The sequence below is a fragment of the Salvelinus fontinalis genome, chromosome 16, assembly GCF_029448725.1.
Source record: "Salvelinus fontinalis isolate EN_2023a chromosome 16, ASM2944872v1, whole genome shotgun sequence".
NCBI lineage: Eukaryota > Metazoa > Chordata > Actinopteri > Salmoniformes > Salmonidae > Salvelinus > Salvelinus fontinalis.
In genome coordinates this window covers 18,961,905-18,976,070 of record NC_074680.1, presented here as the reverse complement: position 1 = coordinate 18,976,070, position 14,166 = coordinate 18,961,905, and the positions used below count along the sequence as shown (strand labels likewise).

The 14,166-nt window shown below is 46.1% G+C and overlaps 1 protein-coding gene across 7 annotated transcripts in view; it reads left to right on the top strand.

The window, feature by feature from the left end:
* Positions 1 to 14,166, top strand: part of LOC129812779 (ral GTPase-activating protein subunit alpha-2-like) — a 157,264-nt gene that overhangs the window by 85,897 nt on the left and 57,201 nt on the right. For all 7 annotated transcript variants that reach the window (XR_008753074.1, XM_055864636.1, XM_055864640.1 and 4 more), the window contains 12 exons: positions 3,480 to 3,608; positions 3,906 to 4,034; positions 4,225 to 4,283; positions 4,465 to 4,573; positions 5,257 to 5,367; positions 5,479 to 5,547; positions 5,839 to 5,976; positions 8,625 to 8,805; positions 10,197 to 10,992; positions 11,472 to 11,543; positions 13,123 to 13,246; positions 13,327 to 13,482. Coding sequence is in view for 6 of the 7 variants with exons in the window: in XM_055864636.1 (XP_055720611.1) it covers positions 3,480 to 3,608; positions 3,906 to 4,034; positions 4,225 to 4,283; positions 4,465 to 4,573; positions 5,257 to 5,367; positions 5,479 to 5,547; positions 5,839 to 5,976; positions 8,625 to 8,805; positions 10,197 to 10,992; positions 11,472 to 11,543; positions 13,123 to 13,246; positions 13,327 to 13,482 (2,073 nt within the window). In the remaining variant the exon portion in view is untranslated. The remainder of the gene's footprint in view (positions 1 to 3,479; positions 3,609 to 3,905; positions 4,035 to 4,224; positions 4,284 to 4,464; positions 4,574 to 5,256; positions 5,368 to 5,478; positions 5,548 to 5,838; positions 5,977 to 8,624; positions 8,806 to 10,196; positions 10,993 to 11,471; positions 11,544 to 13,122; positions 13,247 to 13,326; positions 13,483 to 14,166) is intronic.

The following is a 14,166-nucleotide window of genomic DNA, read 5'->3' as shown; positions in this document are numbered from 1 at the left end:
GGTCCGTCATGGTCTGGGGCAGTGTGTCACGGCATCATTGGACTGAGCTTGTTGTCATTGCAGGCAATCTCAACGCTGTGCGTTACAGGGAAGACATCCTACTCCCTCATGTTGTACCCTTCCTGCAGGCACATCCTGACATGACCCTCCAGCATGCCAATGCCACCAGCCATACTGCTCGTTCTGTGTGTGATTTCCTGAAAGACAGGAATGTCATTCTTCTGCCATGGCAAGCGAAGAGCCGGGATCTCAATCCCATTGAGCATGTCTGGGACCTGTTGGATCGGAGGGTGAGGGCTCCCAGAAATGTCTGGGAACTTCCAGGTGCCTTGGTGGAAGAGTGGGGTAACATCTCACAACAAGAACTGGCACATCTGGTGCAGTCCATGAGGAGGAGATGCACTGCAGTACTTAATGCAGCTGGTGGCCACACCAGATGGTGAATTTTTGTCCCCCCTCTTTGTTCAGGGACACGTTATTCCATTTATGTTAGTCACGTGTCTGTGGAACTTGTTCAGTTAATGTCTCAGTTGTTGAATCTTATGTTCATACAAATATTTACACATGTTAAGTTTGCTGAAAATAAACGCAGTTGACAGTGAGAGGACGTTTCTTTTTTTTGCTGAGTTTACTATGTTGTTGATCCGTCCTCAGTTTTCTCCTATCGCAGCCATTAAACTCTGTAACTGTTTTAAAGTCACTATTGGCCTCATGGTGAAATCATGAGGCCTCTCCGGCAACTGAGTTAGGAAGACGTCTGTATCTTTGTAGTGACTGGGTGTATTGATACACCATCCAAAGTGTAATTAATAAGTTCACCATGCTCAAAGGGATATTCAATGTCTGTTTTTGTTTTTTTACTCATCTACCAATAGGTGCCCATCTTTGTAAGGCATTGGAAAACCTCCCTGGTCTTTGTAGTTTAACCTGTGTTTGAAATTCAATACTCGACTGAGGAACCTTAGTGTGGGGTACAGAGACGAGGTAGTCATTCAAAAATCATGTTAAAGCTGCAGTATGTTACTTTTTGGGCCACCTAACCAAATTCACATAGAAATGTGAGGTATAGCCTCCCGAGTGGCGCAGTGGTCTAAGGCACTGCACCGCAGTGCTAGCTGTGCCACTAGAGATTCTGGGTTCGAGTCCAGGCTCTGTCGCAGCCGGCCCCGACTGGGAAACCCATTGGGCGGTGCATAATTGGCCCAGCGTCGTCCGGGTTAGGGGAGGTTTCGGCCGGCAGGTATGTCCTTGTCCCATCTCACACTAGCGACTCCTGTGGCCGGGCGCAGTGCACACTGACATGGTCGCCAGGTGCACAGTGTTTCCTCTGACACATTGGTGCGGCCTTACTGGTTAAGTGGGCATTGTGTCTCGAAGCAGGTTGCTTGGGTAGTGTTTCGGAGGATGCAGGGCTTTTGACCTTCGCCTCTCCTGCGTCCGTATGGGAGTTGCAGCGATAAGAAGACTGTAACTACCAATTGGATACCACAAAATTGGAGCGAAAAAGCGGTAAATGTAACAACAACAACAAAAAATGTGAGGTATAGATCTATCATTCTCATTGACAGCAAGTCTAAGAAGCGATAGATCTGTTTGCTCTATTTCCATGTCTATTTCCTGTTCTTTAAGTTTTGTTTTTGCACATCAGCTTTCAACAGCTGAAAATACAATATTTTTGGTTATTGGAAAGATATTTCCCAGTAGTTTAGATGGTACAGTGATTCTCTACACTGCTTGCTTGTTTTGTCACAAACGTAAATTTGGCAAACTATTTGAATTTTAGCGATTTCTGCGTATTGTACCTGTTAAATGCAAAAATTATTTTTACTAGTATTCAACGAAGGGGTTGAATACTTATCGACTCAAGACATTTCAGCATTAAAGTTTTATTAATTTGTAAAGACATAATTCCACTTTTGGCATTATGAGGTATTGTGTGTAGGCCAGTGACGACAAACATGTAAATGTAATGCATTTTTAATTCAGTCTGTAACACAACAAAGTGGAAAAAGTCCAGGGGTGTCAATACTTTCTAAAGGCACTGTAAAGACTGAGGCTCATTTCCTGTGTGCCTTCAAACACGGCAGAATGAAAGGGTTTTAAGAAGCCTCCTGTCGGGGTAGTGTTAATGCACCTTTTGTTGAGCAGAGCAGGCCAATCCCACTGCCAACCCTCAGCCCCACCACACAGGACCAATTCCCATCTCTACTACCACACATTCATTTCACAACCAGCTCCCTCTACTTACATGCACAATGGAAATGCTTTGTAGGTTTGTCGCTTGCCTTAAAATGCTCATTTCAGGCAATCAGCCGACAGTTTGTTGGCAGCTAATTACCACAGACTGTTCACCACATTACGCCTTTCAGAGGTCAATTACGTCAGAAATGACGGTAAAATGGGCCTCCAAGCCCTAATGCTCCAAACCAATTTTTGTCGTCTGCCGGCGCTGTGTATGTTTTGACTTGTTCCTTATTGCCTGCTTGTTTTTATATTCCTCCTTTGTTCCCCCTGCTCTGTGTTTACAAAGGCTTAATTTGAGGTAATTAATGTAGCGGGTGGGTGGGTTGGGAGGGGCAGAGTGGGGGTGGAGGTGTGCGGAGTGTACCGGGTGTTTGTTGAGGTGCACTGGGGTTTAGGACTCGGGGAGACACGGCCACTGTTTGAACGACCTGATTTACACACATTTACAGCTACCCAGAAGGCAGGTGTTCCCGGGCCTGGATTTTGTCTGACACACACACACACACACACACACTGGCTTAGCAAAGATAAGCGGGCAAACCAATCTCCCCTTATGTAGAACTTTTCCATTCTTATCTCATCAAGAATTTCAGTTCACTCCTGACATTTAAGGCAACATGACTGTACTTTGACTAGCCATCGGGGTAATAAGATGGTCGTCGACCATTGTTATTATGGAGCTGTACTATCTACCCACGTATAGAGAAATCCCTCTTTAATGTCAGCACCCATCTGGCACAGCGAGCGCACTGTGTACCTGAACAATACCTTATCCCTGGCTTTAATTACGTGTGTGTGGAAAGTTGCAGGTCTTTTGTTCCACCATTCTCCCTCCTTTGTGCTGTTATCAACCCATCTGCTGCCTCTTTCTCCCATTCCTCTCTTTTCCTCCTCCACCTTGTTCTCACTCTCATTTTTTGTTTTGTAAAAGATGGACTGTGAAATTCTGTGCTTTCCTGAGTGCATTGTTGTCATATTTATGCTAATGTGGGAATGACTACTATGTTACCTTTCCTTTCCAGAGCTCAGTGCCTGTCCATTCCTCCAAATCAACTCAGAAATACATGCAACCTGCTTACAAAACAGGTGTGGTTTTACTGATCGTTCAACCAATCAATCCATTGACCATAACCATCTCTGTGTGTGTGTGTGTGTGTGTGTGTGTGTGTGTGTGTGTGTGTGTGTGTGTGTGTGTGTGTGTGTGTGTGTGTGTGTGTGTGTGTGATCCCTCCCAGGATGTTCTGAACACGGTGATCCGTTCCTTTTCCCCGCGCTTCTTCTTCCTGGGCCTGCCTGGCTTCACCATGCTGGTGGGAGACTTCATCACCGCTGCAGCACGCGTCCTCAGCAACGGCTCCTCCGAGGTACGCAGGTCTACACACACACAATATGACAAGTCTTACATTGTAATAGCTACAACTGAATTGTATCAGTTGGCTAATGTAAATATTCAAATGCAATATTTGATGTAATAATATTTAAGGTCATTGAACATATTGTACTAAACATCATTGTGAAGTTCAGATTGGAGTGTGTTGAATGTACTGCGTTGAATTCAACACAAGGCCATTAAGCAGCCGCTCTTGGAAGAATTTCCTGGAAGCATAATGTTTCATGTTCTGTAGCCGTGATGATGGAAGTGTTTTATTTTCCTCTGAAAGGCTCCGAGGATAGAAGCACAGACCGTCCTTGGGTCGCTGGTCTGTTTTCCCAACCTTTACCTGCAGATTCCACTACTGCAGACCGTTCCCGGAACTGATGACATCGTCGTCGGGAACGAGGACATCAAGGTATTCAGAGTTCTTCTATGTCCTTTGACCTTTTAGTAAATACTCAGACAGCAAACCCATTTAAAAAAAAAAAAAAAATGTATAGCAGTTCCCTGTAGTTACAAAATGTGTACTTTGATGGATAAGATGGAATGTTTGGATGGTATGTGAAGTGGATTGATCATTATCATGTCTTCTCTCTGCCCTTCAGGACTATCTGGTCAACATCTTACTGAAGACGGCACGGAATGAACCCTATGAAGCGGCCAGGTATGGAGGGATAGGGGTGCAGAATAAAGGTGGTTTGGAAGCAATGGGACTGATTTGTATCGAGTGGGTTAAGGTTCATATAAGTAGTATATTGAAATAAAATATTTGATGAATTGTTTAATTCAAGAATTCAAGAACATAGTGTATATCAGTATTCTCACTGGTCTGCTGTGTGTTCTAGGTGTATAGCTGTATGTAGTCTGGGCCTGTGGGTATGTGAGGAGCTGATGCAGCAGAATATTCACCACCAGGTTGAGGATGCCATCAATGTTCTGGGCGTAACACTAAAGGTCAGTGCGTTTTATGCGTCAGCGCCTGTGAGTGACAACGTGCTCTGTGGTGTGACTGAAACATACTCTTTTTAAGACCTCTGCTTCCCTGTCTATCGGTGGTTAGATGCAGAGGGAACCAGTGCTTTCTGGGTTTTTTGGGGGAAAGAGCTTGGAGGTTGTGGTGTAATTTCCAGGCCACTCGCTCAGTGGATGCAGGCCAATTTAAGCAACCACATCTCCCCTCTAGTTTCCTACTATTGCAGTTCTTCCCTCTAATGGCGCAGTAATCACTTCCCAACCCAACTTGACACCCACTCAGCCGGCCCAAAATAAAGGAGATGTTGGGGGGTGGAGGCGAGGGAGGGCTGCTTTTCTAAAAGCAGGTGCTAAAGTCTCACGGTCTCTTTTTGTGTTGGGCCATTTCTGCATTGTCTACCCTTGTTATATGTCAAGAGGCACTCAGCCAGAAAACAGGAAGTTGCATTTCTGTGTCCTGAATTCCAAATCACTATGTTCAGCTGTCTGCCAGTCAGTCCATTAATGAACTGTAATTTGAAAGGTCATTGCAGAACCAAGACATTTTCATACCTTTTTCTGTTCTGTCAGACGGTCCACGTCCTAGTTTTGTACAACTACTTATCTTACGACTTCCCAGAGTTTTTAACCTGGATATCTTGTTCTCCTGTCCCTTCTCTGGTCAGTTTGGGAACAAAGCTGTGGCTCAGGTAGCCTGTGACCTGTTCCAGCTCCTCATCTCTCACTGGGAACACCTCCAGAGGCTAGAGCGCTCTCTCCCAAAGAAAATCATTGAGGCAGGTTTACACGGCTCCTCTTCACCTTCCTGATATGAGACATGCATATTCACTATCACTCGCGGAAAACATGTCGTCAAAGTATCCATATCTTTTTTTCGTCCCATGCAGATCTTTGTGGCCACCATAGCATTTCTGTTGCCGAGCGCAGAGCACTCGACGGTGGAGGCTGACAAAAAGGTACAGGAAATTGAATGAGCAAAAAATGGCTGAAGTCTGAAGGACCCTTTCTTCATAGATGTAGCAAGTGCATTTGCTCAGGAATCTTGTTCTGTCTCCCCCATCCTGCTTTCTGTCTCTTTCTCTCTCTCCAGCCCTGACTCTCTCACTTTCAGTCCCTCCTTACCTCTCCCCATTGCTCATCTCCTCCCTAGCTGCTTTACTAATTATATTTGCCTGCATGATTCTTCATTGTGTGAGTGGAGGGCACTGGGCTAATGGAAAAGCCTCTCCTCTCTTTGTATGGCTCAGCTAATGGTGTCTTTGCTGCTGTGCCTGCTGGACTGGTGCATGGCCATGCCCCTGACTATGCTGCTGGAGCCCATCACCATGCCCGTGCTGGAGGACCCCACATCCCACAAGGCCCCTCTGCTCGACTACATCTACAGGGTGGGTAAAAGAAAAGAATAGTGTCACAGTAATTTGTCTAACCCCCAACACAGCCCTCTTCAGAAGCCCTATTTGACATTTAAAATGTGTTCCATGCCGCCTTGGAAATTAAGTTTCCAATTTTTGCTTCCAGTTTCTACTGTTATGTGAGAATGTCCACCAAACCACCTCACCTGTTTGGTAATGCACATGTGATACTCAAAAACATTCATTTATAACAGGGAAGATTTTATCTGACTTTTTCCCCGATTAGGTGTTTGAACACTTATTTGGGGCGACAGGTAGCCTAGTGGTTATAGCGTTGGACTAGTAACCGGAAGATTGCAAGATCGAATCCCCGAGCTGACAAGGTAAAAATCTGTCGTTCTGCCCCTGAACAAGGCAGTTAACCCACTGTTCCTAGGCCGTCATTGAAAATAAAAATTTGTTCTTAACTGACTTGCCTAGTTAAATAAAGCTAAAATAAATTTAAATGAATGAGCTAAATGAGCTAAATGAATGAGGTATTATTCAGTGGAGGTTTGACAGATGTGGTCAAAGACAAACCCTTATATGGATGTCACCCCTGATAAGAAATTGTCAAATTATTTAAATATGCCTTTGTCCTCTTGATAAGCCTGGATTTAAAAGCCTGTCTACTTTTGAATTGAATATCTCTTAATATGGGAGAGACTGCAGCTGCTATGTAGGAAATAAATACATTTCATTGGTTGTTCTATTGTGCCCATACAAGTAAAGTGTCACTTAATATCATCATTGGTAAATCAGCGTTACCCTGATCTTACTGAAATGCTGGTCCTCTTGATTTCTATTTGGACAACATTTAATGTAATAAAACCAGAAAAATATCACGCACACACAAAATACACGTCTCTACTGGTCTCCCATACCAAATGGACTTCAAACTATACTCCCCCCAAAAAACACTTTCTTTTAAATATTTTATACTCAGTCTTTTCAGCTAGGCACTCATTTACGTACCAGTAAACCTCACAAAATGAGTAAAGCGTTTTGTCTAGTTTGTGCATCTCTTTTGGATTTGTTATATTAACTATTTAGTTGTTTCTCATACCAAATCCTCAATGAACAGATTCAACTTAAAAGTGACCCATTCATACGCTGATGAATAAAGATGGAACATTTCTGCACCTCTGCTGAGGATTTGAGCTTGGTAGTTGGTGTGTTTGTGTCTAACAGCATGAGGCTGGTCTGTGCAAAAGGCATGATTGCTCTGGACCTTATTGGTTCACTGGACCTCCATGCCGTGTCCTCCATCTGCTCTCTGCCTGCCTCAGCAGCTGCACCCTCGCTCTGTTTTTGTGTGTTGTGTGTTTGCTTGTGTGCATGTTTTTGTGCATCCATGAGTGTGTGTGCATATGTGTCTACACGTATCCATGTTTGTTCGGGTGTGTGTTACCTTCATGGAACTGTTGCTATGCGAGGTGCAGCCACTTAGTCGTCAAGCAAGCGGAAGCTTTTTTTCCCCGTCCACAGAGGAACCACTTTGGGGCTTTGGTGTGGCAGCTGTTTGGTTCTGGTCTTTTCACCATAACCCCCCCCCCCCCATGCCCAGAGGACTGTAAGGCATTATAATCCACATACTGTCTGCATTTCCCCACACAATACTGTTTCAGATGACAGGACCTGCACCTCTCCTCTCTGAGGCTCAGCCAAGTTTGCACGTGTGTGTGTGTTGAATGGGATTAGCCATTCATTTACATAGACCAGCCTCCACAATGGGTTTACCAAGTCCACCCACTCAGTGTGAGAGGCCCCACAGTTTGCTATTGTCTGGTATGTCAGGCGTAGCTTCCAAATGTTATTTTCCTTTTTACATTTTTTTTTTTTTACAATAAACAAAAACCTACTTTGACAAAAACCAGTAGACAACTTATCATTTACATACTTCCACCTACTTCCAAACACAGGTTTTTGTGTGAGTGTCTGAGTGCGTGTGTTTGTGTGTGCATGCATGTGTGTGTGTGTGGTTGCGTGTGTGTATGTGGTGGCGTGTGCGGGTGCATGTTTGTGGCAACATGAGCAGAGGGATAAAGTCTTAATTAAATCAAACAGAGGTAACCTGGCCAATCAGTGTAATCAACTGGACTAGCACGTCTTATCTAGCCCTGCCAACCCAATGGACAGATGCCGCACCATCTGTTATGCAGATCGATACTCACTCATCACAGGAGAGATGTGGCAGTGAAGCACCTCTTCTCCCTCAGGTGGAGGCTCACCATGGCAACAGACCATATAGTACCCCTTCGTATGTACCTGAACCATTCAATGCTTGCGTCCCTACCCGGGAACCTCTGCGTTTGAGATTACTGTATCCTTTTACATTGACTTGCCTAGTTACTTCCTTACTCTGTTTCAGTTACTGGAAGGTCAATGTTGTTCAGGTGTTCACTGTCTCCCGCTGCCGGCCAGTCCCAACTGGTATTCTGTAACTCTCAGGCAGACTGAGTACTGTTTGTATAAGTGTGTAATGTGTTTAATTTCTGAGTCCCATGTATTTGCTGATGCTGTGCAGCAAGCCACACAAGGAAACCGCAGCAGTGACTGCATGCAAGGCTCCCACTGTCTTTCTCCTGTGGTGTTTTTAACCGCGCTAGGAGCTAACTCCTACCCTACCCTCTGTCCCGTAGGTGCTACACTGCTGTGTCTCTGGCTCCAACCTGCACACCCAGCAGAGCCACTACCTCCTGAGTCTGTCTGACCTCTCCACTGACTACGACCCCTTCCTCATGCTGGGCCAGGTCCAGAGCTCAGAGCCCCTTCTCTCGCACACCACTGCGGACTTGGGCAGCCTGCTCACCGTGGCCGAGGGTAAGGAGACCAGAGACCTCGCCGCCGTCACCGGCCTCACTACTGTCTCCAGCACAGCGTGAGGCAGAATGGGGAGACGAGGTGCCACCCGTTTAATACCTGCTGTGTGGGAGATTGCACTGGGCTGGCGGCGAAATGAAAGGAGGGCTGTGTGCGTTTGTGTGACTGTGTGTGACAGAGAGTGTGTGTGACAGAGAGTGTGTGTGACAGAGAGTGTGTGTGACAGAGAGTGTGTGTGACTGACAGTGTGTGTTTGTGTGACAGAGAGAGAGAATGCTTGTGAGTGCCCTGTCATCTAAGGTGTGTGTGCCCAGCTGCTGCTGTTGGTTTTCTACATTACTCTTCCAAACCACCTGGGAAATGAGCAGTGGGTGAACTACAGGGAGATGTAACCTTTAATATGTTCCCTTCCATTTGGAGCTTGCTACTCCATTAAATGTAAATGTTTTTAACTAACATTGACTAGACTAACTCATGGAATGGAATGTTTTAAGAGGTAGGCATTAGCGCTCTGCCCCAGGGAGAGGGCCCATTTATAAAAGAGACATCTGAAAATGATTTTTATTAGTGACCTTGTAGTGCCATTAGGTTATGTATTAGACTATTCCTCTGCTCATCCAGAAGTCCGTTGTTTCGACAACAAGAACCTACCCGTTGATGCAATGTTGGCTAAGTCTAGCTGAAATATCTAGCTTATGTCATTACTTTTCATACAGCGCTACAAAGTCCAGATAGAAATAACAAACGGCCTCAGAAGACCAGCCAAAGAGCACTATGCATTTCCCTTTCAGCTCACATTGATTAAGTCTCATCAAAGGCCCTGTGTATCTACAATGCGGCGTACCGCCCGCTCTCTAAAGAGCTTTCTCCACTTTGATGAGCCATGGTGGTATTGATAGCAGTCACTATGCAGAGCTTGTCTTGTTTTCTCCGCGTCGTAACACGGTATCCCTTTTTCATTTTGGAGTAGTCTTGAGCATGTGGATCATTTACATAGATCTGATTCGGGGGAGTAGTGCTCTGTTCACTGTTGCTTTAAACTTGTCGTTCTCATTAGCACCCTGCTGGTCTTTTCTCTCCTCCCGTTGTAACAGACTCAATGGCCTTTTCAAAGTCGTCTCCTATGATTAGATTCTACCTACTTGCGGCAGAGGTGTGCCATTGTGAGAAATGAAAAACGACCCCATTAGTGATTGATAATGGGTAAGCTAGCTTTGTGTTGAAAAGGTGAGCGGATTGAGAGCACGTCTACATGTGGTAATGTGGTTCAGAAAGACGGTGGCCCAAGTTCAAGGTGTTCAATTCTGTATTTTGACTTCACTTTATGAAATACACTGATCACATCTGGCGACTGCACGCTGACTTTGAAATGGTTTGTCTCTGCCCTACAGAGAAGAAAAGGCGGAACGTGGAGCTGATCCCTCTGACGGCACGGATGATCATGACCCACCTTGTGAACCACCTGGGCCACCATCCCCTCAGTGGTGGTCCCGCCCTCTTACACAGCCTGGTCAGTGAGAACCACGACAACCCCTTTGTGGAGTCATCAGAACTCTCCTCTGAGGTGTTCAAGAGCCCCAACCTGCAGCTGTTTGTGTTCAACGACAGCACCCTGGTGTCTTACCTTCAGGTGCCCTCAGAGCCCTCTGGTCCAGGGGAATCCCTCGACAACTCCTCCCAGGTACGCATCATCGTCAGGGACATCTCTGGAAAGTACTCCTGGGATGGAGGGGTTCTCTACCGCACCCAGGAGGAAGTCAATGGGATGCATCAGGCGAGTGAAAACTCCTCCAACCACTCCACCACCAAGCCCACCTCGCCGGGGACTTCTGAGCGCTCCTACCCCCCAGGCTGGGACTCCCAGTCAGGCTGTGAGGAGGTGGATGTCCTGGACCAACTCCTGGAGGAACTTGGCAACAGCAGCCCTGAGTGCCTGCCCCAGCCCCTGCTGAGGCTCAACCAGCCAGCCCCCTCTCCCTGTGGGATGAACCTGGAGCTGGAGGAGGCCATCGTGGAGGCAATCCTCAGGCAAACACAGCAGGAAGAAGAGCAGGTGAAGAGGTGGAATGCAGACGTGAGCGTCAAGGCCGCCAGCCAGAAAGAACCCACTCCACAGGAGCCCAAAGCCCCTTTCTACTTCTGCAGACTGCTACTCAACGACCTGGGCATGAACTCATGGGACCACAGGTACAGAGCCGAGCACAACACCACCACATCCACAGCTGTAGACTAGTTAGAAGAATACCTCGCAGAGAGAGAGAAAAAGAAAGACCGGAAAAGCATGGCAGGGTGTGTAGCCTGTTAATCTTCTCTCCACAGGGCAACTGTGCCCAACTGTTTTCACTCAGGTCCACCTTGGCAGGTGGCATCCTTGTAATGAGATGCTCGCACCTTTGGGGAAGGAAGCAGAGACCCCCTCCAGTAGATTAGTAATGTCTCCAAGCCCAATTTAAACCTCCACCTGTTATTCCTCAGACCAAAAACCCAACTGAAACATGAAACTTTCCTATCCTACTTTCAGTCTGTCTTTTACCATTCAAATAATAATTAACAGGCACAAGCTTTGCATTTGGTACACTGTAAAGTACCATCTGGTTGATCATTTTGAAAATTCTAATAATTGTCAATGGGTGCATTCAAGTTCAGTTTTGTTTATTCCTTTTCAGGAAAAGCTTTCATCTCCTGAAGAAGAACTCTAAACTCTTGAGAGAATTGAAGAATTTGGATTCCAGGCAGTGGTATGTTCTTACCCGCTAATTATTTAGGGCCTCTTCAGCACACATGTTATCTCTAGATAACATTGGCACACATGGTGTGCTTATTGTTATTTTTATTTTTTTAAATACTAATTTACTGAATGATGTATCATAGCGTTTCATTTCTAATGAAGACCTTTTTTTTATTTTTATAAACCAACCTAGATTTCAGCTGGCTATATTCTAGTTAAGCCTGCATTCCATATCCGCCGTTTCTCTGAACCTAAGCCCACTAATGAAGCATCCCTTCCTCAAAATCAGTGAAGATCACACTCTCAAGGCGACACGTATTAAAACAGCTCCACACTTCCCTCCTCCTCTCCTCCTAATCCACACCATCTCAGGCTGATCACAGCTCGGCAGCACACACACACACAGTGATCAATAGGCACTCCACACTGTTAATGACCGGGGCTTATTAAAGAATGCCCCCAGGATTGGGCCTCATTCTGCCAGACCAGCGAGCATACCTGGGCCGCTCATGGCAACCTGTGTCGAAACATTCAAAATTCCCCCGATTTAACACAGAGCCACGCACCACCATGGCAACACTGAAGCACATGGGTGGAACTCTGTCTGCACTTGTTTTGTTTGTCAGGTGAGGCGGGGGGGGGGGTATGGGGAAAGTAAACACACGTACTGTTGTGCACTCACTCTAACACACACGCTGCTCACTCTGATATTAGACCATATTTGCAGTATTGTGTGGAGGTGTACGTTTGGAGGTGTGTGGTTCACATTTCAGAGCACGCTGATCTTAACGGGGTTGAGTGTGGAGTAGGGATGTGCACGGATATTCAAATACTGAAGAAAAAAATGATATGCCTATTGTAACACACAGGCTTTTTCGAAATGAAATTACAATATTAATGTGGCATTGTTACATACAAGGATATACCATGACATTTCAAATTATTAAGGTAATAAAAGCAAAAATGTTTCAATGTAGAATGTATGATGTGCGCCCCATGAAAATGACTGGTTGCGTTCGTGTGTAAATTGTCGCTTTGATTGGCAAACATTAACAGAGGCAACGTGTAGTGAGAGTTCACGAATGTAATGAGATATGGAATGCAATTACGGATTTAAAAGTTAGCGAAATGAGAAGAAGTAGGCTACAACGAGCAACCAACAGATAGGCTGCTGTTTTATCCGAACGGGGTTGGGGAGAAAGCGCAAAACGTGACCTCATTAAGCTAGCTAGATTCCCTAGGCTACTCCAGTCAAGACAGACGAGCACTGTTATATGGAATGATACATAACATTGCGCCTGCTACAAGTTAGCTAGTCTTGATTTGTAGCCGAGTTGCGTCTGTCTCTCTGCCTCCATCTGCTCACTCCCAAATCACCAGCCGCTCCACAGCTGCAGCAATAGAGCGCCTCGCCATCTCGCAGCCGTGCTCAGGTTAAAAACGTACGTTACCAAAACCACACGTATTTAGAATATCCAGATATCCGACAACAATTCATCATACTATACTACAAACCCCTGGATGTAGAACAGTGTAACATCATCAGGGCCATTGTTCTAACAACAAGTCTTGTGTGTTGTGTCTTACAGCAGAGAGACGCACAAGATCGCTGTGTTCTACATCAGAGAGGGTCAGGAAGATAAGTGCTCCATCCTGTCCAACAGCGCAGGCAGCCAGGCCTACGAAGACTTTGTGTCTGGCCTGGGATGGGAGGTACATAAACACACACTCCTGCAGTGTCTCTCTCTCACACACACTGACAGCACTCTCCTAACCGTGTTGTGTGCCTTCAGGTTGATCTAGCCACACACTGTGGCTTCATGGGAGGGCTTCAGAGGAACGGCAGCACAGGACACACTGCTCCCTACTACGCTACCTCCACGGTGGAAGTCATCTTGCATGTGTCCACACGCATGCCGTCCAACTCGGACGACTGCCTCACCAAAAAGGTACTATTACTCCCTCTAGATCCAAGAAGTTAACGTCAGAAAAGCCTGCAAAAGGGAAGAAAATCAACAACAAAAACTTGTTTGTTGGTTTGCCATTGACTGAAAAAGCTCATTAACCTAAACTGGTTTAAATACCTATCACTACACTAATAGTGTAGCAAGGTCCACAGTCCTTCAAACAATGTAATGTCTGCGTACAAAACTAGGCTCCAAACACAGTGTATACAGAGTGAAATGGCCTCCGAGCCGTGCCCTGTCTGTCTGTGTGCCGTCTTGGGTCTTCAATCTGTGCTAAACTGAGGTCAGGTGGTGTAACTCCTGGGTTCTGGCACTGATTAGTAAACTCTGGGCAGGATGAGGAGTAGAGAGAGAAGCAGGCGTGTAAGAAGGGGCATGTGTGGCTATGGTAATGACCGTGATTCCCGGATCTGTTCCCCCCTCCGTGGGTGCTGTGACCGGAGCCCAGATTCAGCCATTAGCTGTCCCTGTCAGTGCAGGCGCCGGGCCGATGCCGGCAGGACGTTTTTATCCCAATCCGGCTGTGACTGCGGGAGAGATCGATGGCGCTTCAGCGGTTTACCTGGCTGTAGCACACCAGCAGCAGTTAGCATGGAGAAATGAGCCGCGAGGCCCCTGCCCGAGCCACCAGTCTTCTCATATGCTGTCCCACGGAGAGAGGAAATT